This window comes from Musa acuminata, chromosome BXJ3-7 (genome assembly GCF_036884655.1).
Source record: "Musa acuminata AAA Group cultivar baxijiao chromosome BXJ3-7, Cavendish_Baxijiao_AAA, whole genome shotgun sequence".
Taxonomy (NCBI): domain Eukaryota; kingdom Viridiplantae; phylum Streptophyta; class Magnoliopsida; order Zingiberales; family Musaceae; genus Musa; species Musa acuminata.
Genome location: NC_088355.1, coordinates 4,438,128 through 4,455,609, shown reverse-complemented (window position 1 = coordinate 4,455,609; position 17,482 = coordinate 4,438,128). Strand labels below are relative to the sequence as shown.

At 35.5% G+C, this 17,482-nt stretch overlaps 1 protein-coding gene across 4 annotated transcripts; it reads left to right on the top strand.

Moving 5' to 3' along the window:
- Nucleotides 1-1,889: 1,889 nt before the first annotated feature.
- LOC103990507 (ribosomal lysine N-methyltransferase 4) lies at nucleotides 1,890-17,283 on the top strand. 4 transcript variants are annotated; one of them, XM_009409675.3, is made up of 16 exons: nucleotides 1,891-2,010; nucleotides 2,121-2,214; nucleotides 2,343-2,517; nucleotides 2,705-2,810; nucleotides 2,901-2,983; nucleotides 4,112-4,144; nucleotides 6,908-7,085; nucleotides 7,272-7,377; nucleotides 9,346-9,426; nucleotides 9,889-9,953; nucleotides 11,278-11,334; nucleotides 12,614-12,685; nucleotides 14,081-14,320; nucleotides 15,598-15,713; nucleotides 16,326-16,418; nucleotides 16,911-17,283. In XM_009409675.3, exons 1-16 carry the CDS (start codon nucleotides 1,948-1,950, stop codon nucleotides 17,053-17,055), a joined length of 1,707 nt encoding a protein of 568 aa, XP_009407950.2. In that variant the 5' UTR covers nucleotides 1,891-1,947; the 3' UTR covers nucleotides 17,056-17,283. The 4 variants fall into 4 exon arrangements, with proteins under 4 accessions (XP_018684932.2, XP_065016042.1, XP_009407950.2 ...); XM_009409676.3 differs by having other exon boundaries at nucleotides 1,926-2,010; nucleotides 2,091-2,214; XM_018829387.2 differs by lacking the exon at nucleotides 12,614-12,685 and having other exon boundaries at nucleotides 1,890-2,010.
- Nucleotides 17,284-17,482: the final 199 nt, after the last annotated feature.

Genomic DNA, 17,482 nt, shown 5'->3' with positions numbered 1-17,482 from the left:
CCATTTCGTCCTCTTCTATACCCTCACCCATCGCTCCTATAATATGGTGGTCTAACTCTCCATCACCTCCACCTTTGTCCTTTCCTACTTTTGCCTTTTCGTTTTCGTCTATTGTTACAGCTTTCATCGCTTTATCTTCCTTAACAAGATGAACTTTAATCATTTTTAAAATTTAAATTATACGTATCATTATATTAATAATTTATTGTGAGTCAGCATATCACGTAAGAAAACTATAAGGATTAAAATGAACATATATATATATATATATATATATATATATATATATATATATATATATATATATATATATATATATATATATATATATATATATATATATATATATATATATATATATATATATATATATATATATATATATATATATATATAAAAGGCATCTTAGGCTTCCATCCATACCTTTCCAATAACTCATATTAATAATTATGAACAATATTAAAGTTTAATTTTTTAAAAGAGATAAAATATGTGTTGAGATTGAGGATTTAAAAGTGTAAAAGTTAGCTTAAAACTTAAATACTTGGATAATTTACTGAAAAAAACCATTCATAATGGAGAATCCATCTTTCCCCTTCGGAGAAGTATGTCATTTGGCCTGTGAAGATTATTGTATAATTTTATATGGTTTGAGTGTGAATATATTGGGATTTGATTTTTTTAAAATCTCTAAAATTATATTGAAATAAAAAAAATCAATAGAGTTGATATTTGTATTATATTTGTCTCGTGTACTTAAAAAAAAAATCCAAATTTGATAATTTTTATGACATGATACTCATACAATTTAAGAACTGTGATAATAGGAGCTCAATATGTAGCATCTTAATCAGTAGAAAAAAAATAAAATTTCTCAATTTACGATCTTATCACGTCAAGCAAAATTTGAATATTACCCTAAAATTGTAAGTGATTACGATGGATTGACTATAAAAGGTAATCTAGGGGTATAATTATTGATGTTATCTTATTCTCGAAAGAGCATATTAAGTCAACACTAAATAAGCTATCTTGAAGCATATTTGATAGGTCAAAGGGCTCACAAAGCAAAAGTTATTGATCACATAATCTAGTTGATCAATCACTCAAAATATATTTTCTTCTAACATATGTTATAGTTTGGATATAACTATAAAACATATCAAATTCAACTTAAAAAACTCATAAAATTCACCTAACATAAAAAAACTCAATGTGATTACTATATATATATATATATATATATATATATATATATATATATATATATATATCATATAAATTTTGTTGTATATTTGTTTATTTTTCATGTCAGGTGATTTGGCTAAATTTTATAGTGTCACACTCAATTGTAAAATCTAAGCATTGTTTGCAATCCAGTCTAATGTAGCTCATTTTAAAGTGTGGCATTAGAAGGGCTTATCCCACTTTTATATACATATTTACTCTATTATTTTTTATTTTTATTAATTTTATAAGTTTTCATAGTCCAATTTGACATATAATTTTCACCTAACTTGTTTATAAGTGTAACACCATAAAATTGATCTAATTCATCTTAAAATTTTCACAATAGAAGGAAAATATGATATACATAATTACTCTATTTTTTTTGTTATTTTAAGATTTTTTAAGTCTAATTTGATGAAGGATGAATCATTAGATTCATGGTATTTTTCTTTTCTTTTTTTGGATATTTGAGTACATTGGACTGCCTCAGTAAATATTGTAAAGTAAAGAGGAATGAAAGCTTATTATTATTATTGGTTTTTCCAAACTGTCCAAACATTTATTTTTGATACTCTTTGGACATTTCTGAAAACTTGGGGGGTTTCATGATAAATCGCCCCTCGTGCCGGTAAGTTGTGCTCATGCATTTTATAACGCATCTCTTATCGTGTGTCAGCACTAGCTCCCTAAAGCCCTCTCGCTAAGCTCCCAAAGCGCATGGCCGCCTCGGTTCCCCACCAACAAGAAGCTAAGCTTCACTGCTTCCTCCAATGGCTTCAGGTCTCTCTCTCTCTCTCTCTCTTCCCCCCCGTTCATCGGTCTTTGTACTTCTCTTTGCTGGAGTCGTTTGATCCGTGTAGCGAACATCACTTCTTGGAACGGAATCGTAGGCCAACAGTGTGGAGCTGCGAGGCTGCTGCATCCGATACTGTGGACCCGACAAGGGCTTCGGCGTCTTCGCCACCACCGGCAACAATGGCGACGGTAATCATCTCGATTTCCCATTTGCTCTGCGCGAATTTTCGCGCAAAACCCTAGTCTCGAACGATATGGTTGGTGTCAGTTTGACCATGTTTAAACGAGTTTACACTAAAGCTTGAACGATTTCGTAGGTATCGTCATGGTTGTTCCGCTCGATTTGGCTATCACGCCCATGAGGGTTCTCCAAGACCGGTTGGTTGGGCCGAGATGCAGGGCCTTGTTCGAGGAGGGCGACGTCGACGACCGTTTCCTCATGATGGTGTTTCTTATGGTGGAACGCGTGCTTCCGAACTCGGTGTGGAAGCCGTAGGGATTCTATCCTCCATCGCAAGTTACCTTTTTGCCCTTAGAGATTCTACTTGAGAGATCGAGAATCATGTTTTCATTATACTTGTCGCCTATGCTTGGGAACACACAAAATATGTTTCATCTGAAGTTAAGGTTCAAGTGTAGGTACTTTGAAGCATGCATTTTCTGATTGTTTTTGTGGTAGGTACCTTGATTTGCTTCCAAGCACCTTTGAGAGTACTCTTTGGTTTACGGAAGATGAACTTGCTGAGTTGAGAGGAACAACATTGTACCGAGCCACATTGGTACAGGTATTAGAATGTTCTCATTGATGCCATTTTAGAACTGTAGCTACATAGTTTAGATTGTTAGTCATTGCTAGGTTGTTTTTTATGATGCAGCAAAAACAATTGAGAGCTCTATTTAATGACAAGGTCAAAAGCCTCGTTGAGGAGCTTCTGCAAACCGACAGAGATTCAGATAGGTGGGTTAAAATTCTCTAAACTTGAAATTAATCTTCTAAAGATTTTGGTCACCTTAGAAGGTTTTTTTATTTTTTTTGAAGTCTCTTCCTATTGAAGCCACAACCGTCTATTTCTGTCAGTCTGATGCTTGTGATCACTTTTTATTGAACTCTAAAATATAAAAAAATATTCAAGAATAATGGTTTTCGAGATTGTTATGTTTGTGTGTCATATCACAAACTTGACATTTTAGAATGAAAAAGAAAAAAAAAAAACCATACACAAATTTGTTAAGGCTTGGGATCGTTTTATATCTATTACTGAGAGTAGCTAATTTTTAAGCTCACTCTGTTGTACTCGATCAAACACACAAACGTCAAAGCATTGTTGGGTACTACACAGTCTATTACATCCTCCTAATTACAGAAACTTTATTCTCAACTTTTATACATACCCCAACTTGGGAATAATTAGGGAGATCTCTCTTATTCTTTTTTTAGTTGTTGTGCCATCTAATTCTGTCTGATGTTGCTATAGTGTTTGTAATATGAGCATTCAGTTTATGTATACTATCATGCTATTTATACTGCTATAATATCATTAGTAAGAGGCCTTTGAGTCTACTTTCTTTTAAAAAAATAGAATAAATTTTCATTATATCAAATAGCATACATGACGCCCATATGTGGACTCGAACTTGAGACCTATCACTTGCGCAACAATGGCCTAATCAACCTCTCGATAGAGACCCCTTGAGTCTAAATTGTTTAGCCATTGTTTCTTGTAAATTTTAAGTTTTACATATTAATTAGGTTTTTTTTTGGTAATATGTTTAAGATATGAGTTTTCCATCTCATATAATGCTATTCAGTTGGAAATTAATGGTTTGGGATCGTGATGAAGTTTCTTTAAATAATATGTGCCCTTGTGAACTGTTAGCATTCCTACTAAAAGTTCTACAGGAGTGAATAATTATTTTACTTTGTAAAGGCATTTTGGTTGTATCTACCATGCTTAATCTAAGTATGCCTAAGACCTGTGGTAAAAGATTAGTTATTTCTTCTTTTAAATTTTCTTCTCCGGAATTCTTCTCTAGGATTTTACTGAGCTTGCTACTAATTTCCACAATCTGCTTAATGATTTGCCAGAACCATTGAAGTGCAGTTCGAAGACTTCCTTTGGTATGAATTCTTATATTCTTGCTAGATGTTGCTATAATTTACACACTTATTCTGTATTAGACATTTATTTGTTGCAGCTAATCATGGAATAAAATAACTGACATTTCATTATCTTCAATCCTTGTACATCGACTGCAGTTCCTAGTTTTAGGGTATAATTTTGATGCAAGTTATAAGTTGATTGTTTCTTTTTTTAGATAGACCTGCAAATTTAAATTGCATAGTATGTTGTATATGGTTTATCCAGAAATCCGTTTGGAAATTCTCTTTGATGAAGACTGCAGAACTTTTGGTTTAAGCACTGACCATTCAGTAGGTATGCTTATCATGCTTATATTGACTAGCAAACATTGGCATAAAGAAACTACTTAAGTGATTAATATACTAGTAAGTCCTAAGGCCAATTCTAATGTGTGCTTGTGCAATTTTTAAAGAGTTCTAATGCAGATCTGCAAATGTTCAGTTTTTGATTCAACAGAAGTTCAATGGTAAAAGTTGGGCTTGTTAATGTATTAAAATCATGCCAGTTCAAGCAATTCTTTAATGATGAAGATAATCTTATTTGGATTTTGATTCTAATTCTGTAGTTTGGAATAAAAAATGAAGAAAATTGGTGCTCAAATTTGTTGGGATCTTACAATTGAATGATGCTCCATTTTATGATATAGATCAAAATGGCCTTGAAACAACTGTTGCTACCTTGGATTGGGACCCTATAGGATCATAACAAATAGGTCCGTATCAGGGGTGATATGAGGACTTGTATGAGAAGATCCAAATTTTGTTGTATTTTTGCTTATATCAACCTGTTGATTTGTTAAAATCCTTTTCATGTTCTGTAATGAGTTATATGTGATAATCACTATACAGGATACAAAAAGTAAAACTGATTATGGTGTTTGACTCTGAAGAATACATAAAACAAAGGATGCTATTTTATATTTAATTTAGAAAACTCTTCTTTTCTTATTACCTTATTTTAGAAAATTGTTTCCTGTGGTAGTCCCTTATTTTCAAAAATTTTGGTTAATATGAGTATGATATTTGTTTCTTGAACATGTTCGGGTGAATCAGTGGAGGCATATGTAGATTAATTACTTATGTCTCATAAAAATGCAACTTGTTTTTTGTTTGTGATTGTAAGACGTGATGCTTTACTATTTTTTGTTGGTCTTATTTTTCTAATTGATATTTCATAATTATTGATATGTTTGTTTAAAAGAATTTATAGTTTTTGAACATCATAAAATACATCATTGAGTCCAGGCTTTCGTCAAATAAGATCCTAGACCTAAATTTGGGCTTAGAATAATACAACCCATTTGTTTATATTAGTTCACATGTTTGATCTATGAAAGTCCAAAAGACCAAGCATGAAGTCATTTGCTTTCAACAAGCTATCTTTTTAGATGTCTAACCATTGAGAGATGTGATAGATGTTAAACTTTGCAAGTATTTCCTCGTGTCATTTACTCCAAATGGCTAGTTGTTTTTACATCATAAAACTATAGTTTTCAATATTTACTCCAATCAGAATGCAAGATGCTCCCCATTTAATTGAAAGTTTTCTGATACATGAGTGTCTTTAGTGAGCTGTAGTGCACAAAAAAATTGTGATACCCCTTTCATTATTTGATTTAATGCAACTCTCTGTAATGGTCTTCACAATCATAATTATGAAGTTATCATCCAATAACTTATAATTTATCTGTCATTAGATGAGGACAGACCTTGGTACGACAATAATGGTCCTTTACAACCTGGGAGATTGGAGTTCGAGGGAAAGCAGTGTACATCGATCCTCTTAGACCCTGAATTGGCCACAAAAATAGAGTTAGATACACCGAGTTCCTTAGAGGAATATCAAGCCCATACATTATATATGACATATCATCAAAAACACGGAAGTCAGTCCATCGAAACACCGACAGCGGTTATAAGTTATAACAATGTATCTTCTATGCTAATGGCTCAATGATTGGTGATGGATGCATAAACATTCTGGATACACCGAGTTCCAGAATTGACTCCTGTGAACATACGTGTCTTGTCATCCTAAAACATATACTTCAACAAAATAGTTTATAAAAAATAGAAATCAGAATACATTTAGGTATATATGTACAGCAGAGACAAATCATGAACATAAAAAAGCATCTCATAATTACATGGAGGCTGAATTCTCAAGAAAAATAAATGTGTGAAATTACATGTTGCAAATACACATTTTTGTTCATCCACAAGTATTATATAACCAGTTAAAAGCATAATAAATGGTTGTATGTCCATCATAAGAATTTCAATTAATTGATATAGCAAAGTTGATTGCATCTAATTTATGATATGTCCTGGAAATGCATTGTAATTATAGCAATCTTTTCTTCTACTATGGGCTCATTCTAGTTCATATATAAAAGAGTCAATTATTAACATAAATATCACCATAAACTTACTGTAACATGATATGCCAAGTTGCATATCATCTACCTTTAGAATATCAATGTGATTACATTGATCCATATTATTACCATCTTTTCTTGAATGTGAAAGAATCTTGCTATACCTAAACAGGGCTACACTGAACTTATAAATATCATAACTAATTTGTTTTTAAAATGCAAGAGCACAGTCACTTTCTTAGGTAGCATCAACAATATTCTAGTTGTCTTTTCTATTTTGTTAAAGGGAAATTTTAGTTCTCAGACTCAAGTTATACACATCTTTAGCCTTCTTTCAAACTGCCTTCTCACATAACTTTGACAGGGCAAATTGCATATTTTGGACTAGAGCTTTGAATATACCATTTCCTCGTTCTTATGTCTTCCCTGAGTCACTAGATGAGCAAGGCAAAAGTTCTCTGTCCTGTAGCAGTGAAGCCGATGCTACTGTAACTGGAAATTCTGGTGAAACATCTATTCATTCACTGAACGTCAAAAGTGAGGTTGTCATTTCTGCTGTTATTTGTCTCTCTTGTATGGTAGTTAACGATAAAGAATCTGTGGTTTCTGTGTGGTTTTTCACTGTATTTTACTCAAGAGGGTGCCTATTTTAGAAGGTTTTGCTATTATCCTACCTTTTTATTTATTTTCATAAGGTCAATCTGGTAATTCATGGGTTTTTATATTAGGATCATGTTATCGTGGAGAACACGGCTGATGGTGCTTACAAATTAGCCAGTGCAGAGACTTTCTGGGTTGAGGGCCTTGTTCCTGGAATTGATTTTTGTAATCATGGTATGCGACATACCTTTGGCAACCAAAGCACAGCTGTATGTAGAAGACTATTTAAATTCAAGAGTCATGCTTATTGTAACCCTTGCCTTTTGTGTTGACATACCTCATTGGAGTTATCTGGCAAGTAGATTAAATAAAGCTTTTGCATCAAATTGAAATATCATCTTTCTGTATTGTAATAATTCAATCAGTTCATGGCGGTTTTTTGTCTTAAAATGATTGACATAACACAGTTACCTGAACACTAATTTAAATATGAAGGTTTCTCTCTTTTTTTTTGCTAACTGGGACTTGATTAGTGGGGTTCAAAGGTTGGCCTTTATTTAATTGCTCTAAGATGCTTTCTTTAAAAATTAAATCACTCTCTGAAGACTTGCCTTCAACTAGCATATCTCTCTGATATGAACCACATAAAGTTCAAGGTAGGAGCTTTCTTATGTTCTAGATGTATTCATGAGTAATACTAGTTTCAGCCGACGATTGTCCTTTGTAGCATGATGGCTATGTTGATGCCTTTCTACAATGGCTTGGTATATGTTGGCTAGTATGCCAACATTCTAGCATAGCTGCATGATGCATGCTGGTACCACATTTGTGGTTTGGCCTCTGACAACTTTTGCGGAGTTGCACAATAATCTTGGTTGCAAATAACAAATAATCAACATGGGTGCATCAACTAATAAACAACTTTCTGAATTGGGCTCATTAGGTAGTATTTCTTTAGCATGTGTACATAAAACAGAAACAAAAAATGCCATTGCATGGACTGACAAGTCAGAAAAATAAAGACTAAGTTTTAGAGTTCTTGAAATCTTGTGATGCTATTATTATCAGTTTCTGCAATATAAGTCATTAAGTCTGCTATTGTTTGTACTTTGTTGTAACTCCAGAATGTCTAAATAGAAACTATGTGAATTTGTACATCAGTACATGTTTCTTTATTAAAAATACACTAGACTCTGCATAACAACCTGGTATTCTCTGGCCTTATGTTGGACATTCTTGATATATACATACATGAAGCCATTTTTATTTGGCTCCATATCTATTAAAAAAAGGAATAATAAAGTAACTAGCAAACAGGTTGTAAATCACTAATGATTTGCCATCATGGAACTGGGATGAAGTACTTATCATCTAACCCTGACTTATCAGAAAGGAATAGTGTTGTTGCTGTTGCTACTGTATCTAGAGCAGTGATTTAAGTGATGCTAGGGCTATTATAAAGAGAACGATTCATGGTCTGCTAGCACAGGCCTTTTGACAGCACTAATTAGATAATAGAAGTAAAAGAGAATAATAGAACACTAGAAAAACACTTGCCTGATGTTCTCCAGCAGGTGGACTACCTTGGCAGCTCTCTCCTTCAGCACAGCTGACTGGGAGTAGGATGGAAGTGACTATGACTGATTGAAAGGTTAGAGCAGTCCAATTCGGGGAACCTGAACCTTTGTTAGTGGAAGAACATGTAATGTTGGAAACTGCATGGTGCTGCCAATTAACAGACTAGGGTTTCTCTTTCTTACACCACATTGCTGGATATCTCGTACAAACATAATTTGAGTATTATTTTGTTGAAACTAATAACTAATAGGTAAACTCTCATTGGACTATTAGTGTTATTTCATATTGGCATGTTATACACCATTATTGTGGATAGACTTAAGAAACACATCTCTGCATTTTTCTTAACTCAGACTTGCATTTGTGAATGATACTTTCTCTGGTATATCATCCTGACTTTTTTTCAAGTAGCTGCATGATACAAGAAAACCACATACTATCAAATTTCAGCATTATGTTCCAGACTTCCTGGCATAGAAGGCTTAGTTTTGGAACAATTTTGTCTAGTGTTGACTTGTGGGGCAATGTTGTCTAGTTCAGTGTTAAGTTCCATTGGTGGTAGCACCTGCTTGTAGTTTCTGACTAAATCTGCTTAATTTCCATTCATTGATTATCTTGTTTCAGGTTTGAAGGCAGCTGCAACATGGGAGGTTGATTCAACGGGAGCTGTGACTGGAGTTCCTGCTTCTATGTATCTCATTCTTGGTAAAATACTACTCATGTTCTACTCTAGGTGCTGTGTTCCAATGTCTCCTTTTGAAGCTCAGTAAATATCAGAAACCTGTTCTTGGCAATAATATGAACCTTTGATATTACCACTTAAATTTGTTTTGAACATACTTGGAAAATATGTAAAAGCTAATGCTGAAATGGTTGATATATGATATTGTTTCCGTCTCGTTATTGCCTAAGCTCAGTGTTCCAAATCTCTGGAAATGCATTACCAAGGAACTTATTTGGAAGGTTAGGTGCACTGATTGATTTATGTTCTTAACATGATTCTTAGACATCCATAGTTGATGTCTTTCCTTAAGTTTGTTTGGCATTTGAAATTTTAACTGAGTGCAAATTCAACAATGAAATTCAGGTTGTTTTTTTTTTTAAGTCATGCAATTCATTATCCAGTTAAATATGGTATTTGATTTCATTTGTGTTTCTCCGCAAAAGCTGATCAGCAAAATTTTGAAGTTGGGAAGGAGATATGTATCAGCTATGGTAACAAAGGCAACGAGGTACAAACTTTGTCCATTGAATTAAATGGTTTGTAGTTTTCATTACTTCTCATTTACTGGAAGCTCTTGTTGACAGGAAACAATTTGCGGATGCATTATATGACTTTTTGCTTTTCACAGTTCTGTTTATTTTTTTGCTTTCATTAGGCAGCTACTCAGCTTATCAATCTTATGTGTAAATATGAATTTTGAATAAATGTATATTGTTTTTCAGTGTCATGGTACTTTGAGAACACATTTAATTTATGAAAAAAATGTTCTACAAAGTACAAACAACATTCATGACGACAGTACTCTTCTATTTGTTTCTGAATTCGAGAACAAATTCTGCTGGATTTGTATCCAAGTGATCTATTTAGTATGGACTGCCCTTGAATGGCATGGATTGGCATATTGTTGGCATAAACTTTCATATGCCCGCCTTATGAGTATAATTAACTTTAAGATTTTCCTTTTCCTCTTCTAGCCTATCTGTGATGCATTTTTATTAGATTATTATTATTATTTTTTGCTGGTTTGTTGAAATTGTTCTATGAGGCTAATATCTAATAACAATTCATGCTGGACTTATCTAGGTAGGTTGTACCTATTGTATGTACTAACATCGGGAAGAATATACACCTAAGTTGTAAAAGTTTGTGTTTGAGTGGGGTATGCTTAAATTACTTAGCCATGTCTAGTGCACACAATTGCATATTCCACCAAGGTTGCCAAGATGAAAGCATGTGCTCAAGTGGTCTATCGATGAACCTTGGTTATCAATGAAATTTATTAAAAACTCAAAACATTTGAGGATCTGGTTGTGCTTAGATGAAGAGAGAAAAGTCAGATTGTATTTAACTAAATGGATTTATCTAACTAAATGGATCAAATTGTCAGATTGTATTTAAGGTCAGCCTTGGATTTTAGCTAGAACATGTGCATTCATGGGAAAGTCTGGTTGTTAGCGAATTCTTACTTCTTACTAGAATCTGTTGGAAAGCAATGATGCATGCTGTAAGGAGCATGCATAATCAGCCCATTTCATCGTCTGCTGTCCTCGTCCTGCAAATTCTCTGATTTATTCTGCATTTCAGGGTCAGTGATCTGAAGAATTATGTCATTCTTACTATATTCCATGTTGGATTGTTTGAGAGTAAAAAGCTATTACACATTGCCTATTCTTTCCTGTAAAGAAGAAAATGGTCAAAGTCACGAGACTAGACTTTCCTTTGCCATATCAAATATAAGTTTACACAACCATATATCAAGGTTTTCAAGTTAGAAGATGTTGAGTTCATGCTTTTTTGTTTATGAATTGATCATTTTATTATTTTGCTTGCAGGAGCTGTTGTACCTTTATGGGTTTGTTGTTGATAACAATCCAGATGATTATCTCATGGTATGGAGACCTTCCATAATTTTTATAAAAGCAAAAAGTGCTTTTTGACAATTTTAGTATATTTTTTGAGAGCCGTAATTTGAGTAACATGAATCATTATGTGTGTATATTTTGTGGCTAATCTTTTGTAAAAACTAGCAGTGATTTAAAAAGCGCTAGGCGCCAAAAGGCGCCAAGGTCCAAAAACGCCCGAGGCGCTAGGCGCTCGCCCAGGCGCTCGCCCGAGCGAAGCGAGGCGCTAAAATATAAAAATATAAAATATAATTAATAAATATAATTATTTAAAATTTTAAATAAAAATATAAAAAATATAATATAATTAATAAATATAATCACATTAACAGTATAAACCTGCTGACGGAGAAACGAGGAAGCAGCGGCAGCAGCGGCGAGCAGCGGCAGCAGCAGCGAGCAGCGGCAGCAGCGGCGGCGAGCGGCGGCAGCAACAACGGCAGTAGCAGCAGCAGCGGCGAGCGGCGGCAGCAGCAGCGGGAAAGGGAAAGGGAGCGGAAGGCGCGAGCAGCGGGAGGCCTCGAGGGAGGCGCGAGCAGCGGGAAGGCTCGCGGGAGGGCTCGAAGGAGGCGAGAGGGATCGCGGGAGGCGCGAGCAGCGGGAGGGCTCGCGGGAGGCGTGAGCAGCGGGAGGGCTCGAGGGAGGCGCGAGCAGCGGGAAGGCTCGCGGGAGGGCTCGCAGGAGACGCGAGCAGCGAGAGGGCTCGCGGGAGGCGCGAGCAGCAGGAGGGCTCGCAGGAGGCGCGAGCAGCGAGAGGGCTCGCGGGAGGCGCGAGCAGCGGGAAGGCTCGCGGGAGGCGCGAGCAGCGACAGCGGCGAGCAGCGGCAGCGAGCGACGAGATCGCGATCGGGATCGGGATCGGGATCGGCAGCGGCAACAGGTTAGTGTTGGGTTAGGGTTAGGGTTGGGGTTATATTGGTTTAGTTGGTTCGATTGAACCAACTAACAACCGAACCAGGACCGAACCAGACCTAAAATTCTGGTTCGGTTTACCCAGGCGCTCGCCCGAAGCGCCCAGCGCCTGGGCTCGGGCGAGCGCCCAGGCGGCGCCTGATTGAAGCGCGCCGCCTGGGACATTAGCGAGGCGCTCGGGCCTCGCCTCGCCTCGCCCGAGCGCCTAGGCGAGCGCCCGAGCGCCTTTTGCAATCACTGAAAACTAGTCACTATTTCATCTTAGTTTCATTGCATCATTTACTCCTTGTTTTTTAATGCCATTTTTTGTAAACCATACTTCATTTTTACTATTTTCTTGATTAACTTTTTTTAGGTTCATTATCCCATTGAAGCATTAAAGAGTGTTTCATCATCAGATAGCAAAGCGGAACTTCTAGAAGCTCAGGTATTCATGTTAGGATTAGTTTTCTTACACAACAAGAATAAGCCATAATTAGTTCTCTTACAAATGACATAATTTATGTGAATATTGGAGGTTAAGTCTACCTAAGGTTTTATACTGATCCATCAGTTACATGGTCACGGCTTTGTAGTGCCAGTAAGTGATTCTAAATATCATATCTGTTAGGCACCATGGTCTATTCTTGTGCAGTGTTGGGACTCCTAATTTAAATAACCAGATGCTTGAAACACCCATTACAGTATGACTTTTATGCAAAAGTTGTCTAAATTGTGTTGAATTGATTTTCTTAAGTTAGCATAATTAGCCACAGGCACTTTTCACTACTAGATTTGATATCAGATCAGTTCTACCATAACATCAAGGTTCGCTGTACCCCAGTATACCGCATGGTACAAGCGATATGTATCTGTTCGATAGGGGACCGGTATGGGTGGTACATACCAGTTTATCGGTATGCCTCACCGTACCATGTGTTGGTATGTCGGTATGGTTCAGAATGTATCATACCGATGGTCGGTCGGTGCACCAGTATGGACCGGTAAGGCGAACCATTCTTAACATTATGGTTAATGAAACCTCATCATTTGCTACAACCAACAAGTTTTATGATGATGATTTGGATAACTTCAAGTTTACCACATTTTTTTATTTTCTAACAGTCACATATGTTGCACAAGATTATTTTTACATATAAGAGCCAAACTTGTACAGCCTTATCTGATAGTTTCTAGTTTCTAAACTTGGCCAATTTTAGAAATTATAAGTACAGGGGAGCATAGTGTTTTTAGCTAAAACTACAGGAGGTATAGTGTAACTTGAAAAAATTAGTAATCTGATGTTTCACAAGATTCACAACTGTGAAAAGTGGGTTGATATAGAAATCCATTTACTTTTCCTGATCATCATTTGTTCGGCCTTTAAGACAGAATTTCCAAAAATCTGAGTATTGCTGATAATGCTTATGTTAACTCTTATAATGCTTATAAGAGTTATTATCTGATTTAGGTACAATGTAAATTGTATGCACTATGGACCATGACTTAATTTCTTTGTATTACCTGACTTAATTTCTTTGTATTACCTAAACATTTAAGCTTGCCTTCTTTATGGCTGTAAGCCTATAACACTAAATACTGTGGATGATCAAGGATAGTGTTTTCCCGACCCTTTTGAGTAGCACTGATGAATTTACACTAGCAGCTCTAGAATTGAAGATATTTATTTGTATTTTTTCATTTCTCAGCTGTTACTGCTGGAAATTAATTTATCACAGATATGTTGATTAGTAGAGCATTATGATATTTGATGGATTTTTCCAGTGCTTATAAACACCATTTACTGTGTTGATTTTGCTTATGAATTTGGTTTCGCCTGCAGAAAGCTGAACTGAGATGTCTCCTACCTAAAAGTTCGCTCAATCATGGTTTCTTCAGTGAAAGAAATGAAGATAGTAAGAAAAGCTTGGTCGGCCAGAGCTATAATTATAGCTGGAGTGGTCAGCGCAAAGTTCCTTCATATTTGAGCAAGCTGGTTTTCCCACAAGAGTTCCTTGTGGCTTTGCGGACTATTGCAATGCAGGAACATGAGCTTAGGCAAGTTGTTTCATTACTAGAAGAGGTAAAGGTTGTTTCTTTTTATCCTAAAATGGACATGTTTATACTTTATACTAATGGTTGGATGAGGCAGTTCATCTATTCGGTAAATGATGTGTAGCTTATCGAAGCAAAAGATCTGCAAAATAAATTTAATACTTTATGATGTAGTGATGTTAGGCAATTTGTTTAGATGAATAGTTAAACCTGTAAAGATTTATACACTATTTGGTATACTTGGCATAACATAGGAGAAATATGAAAGATTCAAATATACACGTTTTAGCTGTAAAGTTATAAATGTTTTATCATTTTGTTGTGAGCATAGTTCATGTTTTTGGTTAATTTTTCTCATATGATTCACTTGGTGAATTACTGATATATTTTTGGTGGATTTTTGGTCTCATTTCCAATGATCTAGAATTTGTAAAACTCAGTTGGAGTTGGCTGATGTTGATCAGTTAATAGACAATTTGTCAAAAGAAGAAAAGGAAAATAGAAGGATAAATGATGGAAGGAGGCTGACAGTTACTCTAGGTGGTAGCCTTGGGAGGGGAAGAAGAGGGAAAGGAGGAAATAGTTGCTCGAGTCATTGCATTCACTGTCAACCACCAACTTTGCAATGTTCTGTTACTCGAGAGAAGAGGATAGATGGAAAGAAGAGCAAAAATTTTAATTTCTTCAAACAGTCCTTCACTTGCCTATGCATTATCCAACACTCCACATGCATTGTAATTATGGAATCCCTAGGGTTATAGTGAGGCCTCTTATGCCTTAAAAAGCTGCAGACAATAGGGGTCAAAATTTTTATTATTTGCAATAATTATTTACTGAAATAATATTCTTTATGATATATTAACTTGTTCATAATAAATCCATCTTGCGTACATTTTATTGTTATCTTCCATATCTTCTTTTATATTTCAGTTTTCCCTGTACCTATTTGCAACGTTAAATGCCATACGTAACATGAAAAAAAATTCTTTTATCACATATGAATTGTATTTTCTCAAATTGCTAATCAAGGTTGCATTAGATTTGTGGATGAAAGCATATTACAATATGACATGGTCCACATTTTCCTGTTATCCTTTATTATTAATCAACTTCATTTTTAATGTTTTACACATACAACTTCAAGTAAGTTTGCCTTAGGTTCATATGTGGATCATCTCATCATCTTACAAGATGTTTTTTCTGATTTGACACAGATTCATTAACTGGGTGTGAACAAATTACTACATAGATATTTTCAGTTTATGATGCCCTTGATTTTCTACTTTCTTCTTTTACTTTGACAAGCTTGGTGCATCTGGGGAGGAAAGACAACCATCTGATAAAGATATACAAACAGCTATATGGGAAGTCTGTGGGGATTATGGAGCCTTGGAACTGCTTGTTGAACTTCTTCGCATGAAGTATTAGTCTCATCTCACATGTGCATTTTTCTTTTTTCTCTGTGACATTCTTTGTCATTCTTAGGTACTTTCATTTCTTTCTTCTTTGTCACTCTTACAGATATGGATCCTAGGTATTCTAAATTAGGTGAACAATTCATGGTTTGTCAGTTTTGTCTGACATCTCTATGCCTGTTCTGACATGATAACTAATGAAATTAAATTCTCTCGAAGTACCTTGAGCAATGGCTTAGATACTGTAATACTTCCAATGTACTGACACATTAAAAGATCATTGTTCTTATTGAGTATACTGATTCATATTTTCGATATCAGTTGGTGATACTTGTCTGATAAGATTCTGGTACGAGTACAATACTAATATATAAAACCTTGTCTTGAGCTGACCTATCTTTTGGAAGCATGCCTTCCATCTATCTGTTTCAGTGTCTTGTTGTTTCTTGATGTGTAATATTGTGACAATCAATACAGATTAGGGAACAATTAGTCATGCCAATAGCCTCCATATAGATGATGTGATATGCTATGCTGGGAAATTAGCATGCAGATTCTGAAAATAGTATCTAGCTGTGCTATTCTTTTATTTGGTTTCTTACATTTTATGTTTGCAAGGATGATGGAACTTGAAGAGGGATCTGGAACAGAAGATTATGATGATGAAATTCTTACAAATTTCTCCATCATGAAACTTGAAGATGTTGAGAGGTATGCTGAACTAGCTTGAATTTTATGATTTTGTTGCATGTCAAGTACAAAACCATTCCAAGAGAAGAAATATAGTCATCGTCAAATGTTCAGCAAGGTGGCTATTAATTGCATAAGAGTTTATTCAATCTCCCTTCTGCTGACCTTTGCCATAAGCATATTCATGGGGCAGATTCTTGAGGCTACTGAGAGTTGTTTCTGGTGTTGTCACGGTGTTTTGAGTTTAATTTCAATTTTGTAGGTCTGAACCATAAATAACTCCTGTGTAGTTGTTCCCTTTGTCATCTTAGTATATCATATTCATCACCATATACAAGTTTGATTAGTTTGGTTATATATGAGCAGTCATATGCAATGTCACATTCATCATCTTTTAGTATCGAAAATGTAAATATTTGAGTGCTGCATCTGCTGTTGCAGGCAAGACAAAAAACATTATCCATGGCATTCCTAGTGAGACATCTATTGAACCATATATTGTTTTCTTCGCAGGAGCAAAAGGACAAGTGAAGGGGTGTCAATGAGCAGAACTCGATGGTCCTGTGTGGTGTATAGGAAAGGCCAAAAGCAGCTCACTCGCCTGTTTCTGAGGGAAGCCGAACAAGCACTGGAGCTCTGTGCAAGAGAACAGCCATAAGCAATGCTACCTTCTTAGCTGCTGCTTCATCTATAAACTTTTCTACCTTAGCTTATTAGTTCACTAGAAAGAGATCCTTTTTGACATTAAAGTAATAAGCTATTTACATTGTTCTTTTAGAAGCTGTTCTCACAATTGAATTTGTCAAACTGGCTTAATCCTCATTATTATCTTTTTTCACAAGAAAAATATTACTTAATTTTGAATCTTATTGAGTATTATGCTCCAGCCGATCAAATTCATTGGCGATTTGCCTTTCCGAATCTTAAAGAAGCGAATGTTCCCATGAATTTGTAGTGGAGCCCCGCCAACCCACCACTACAAAACCCCTTACTATGCTTTATCGAACCGGATCGAAACCCTCTCCGCATCCGCCGGTCGCGCCTTCGTCCATGGGCGTCGGGGAGCCTCTTGCGATCTGTCGAGT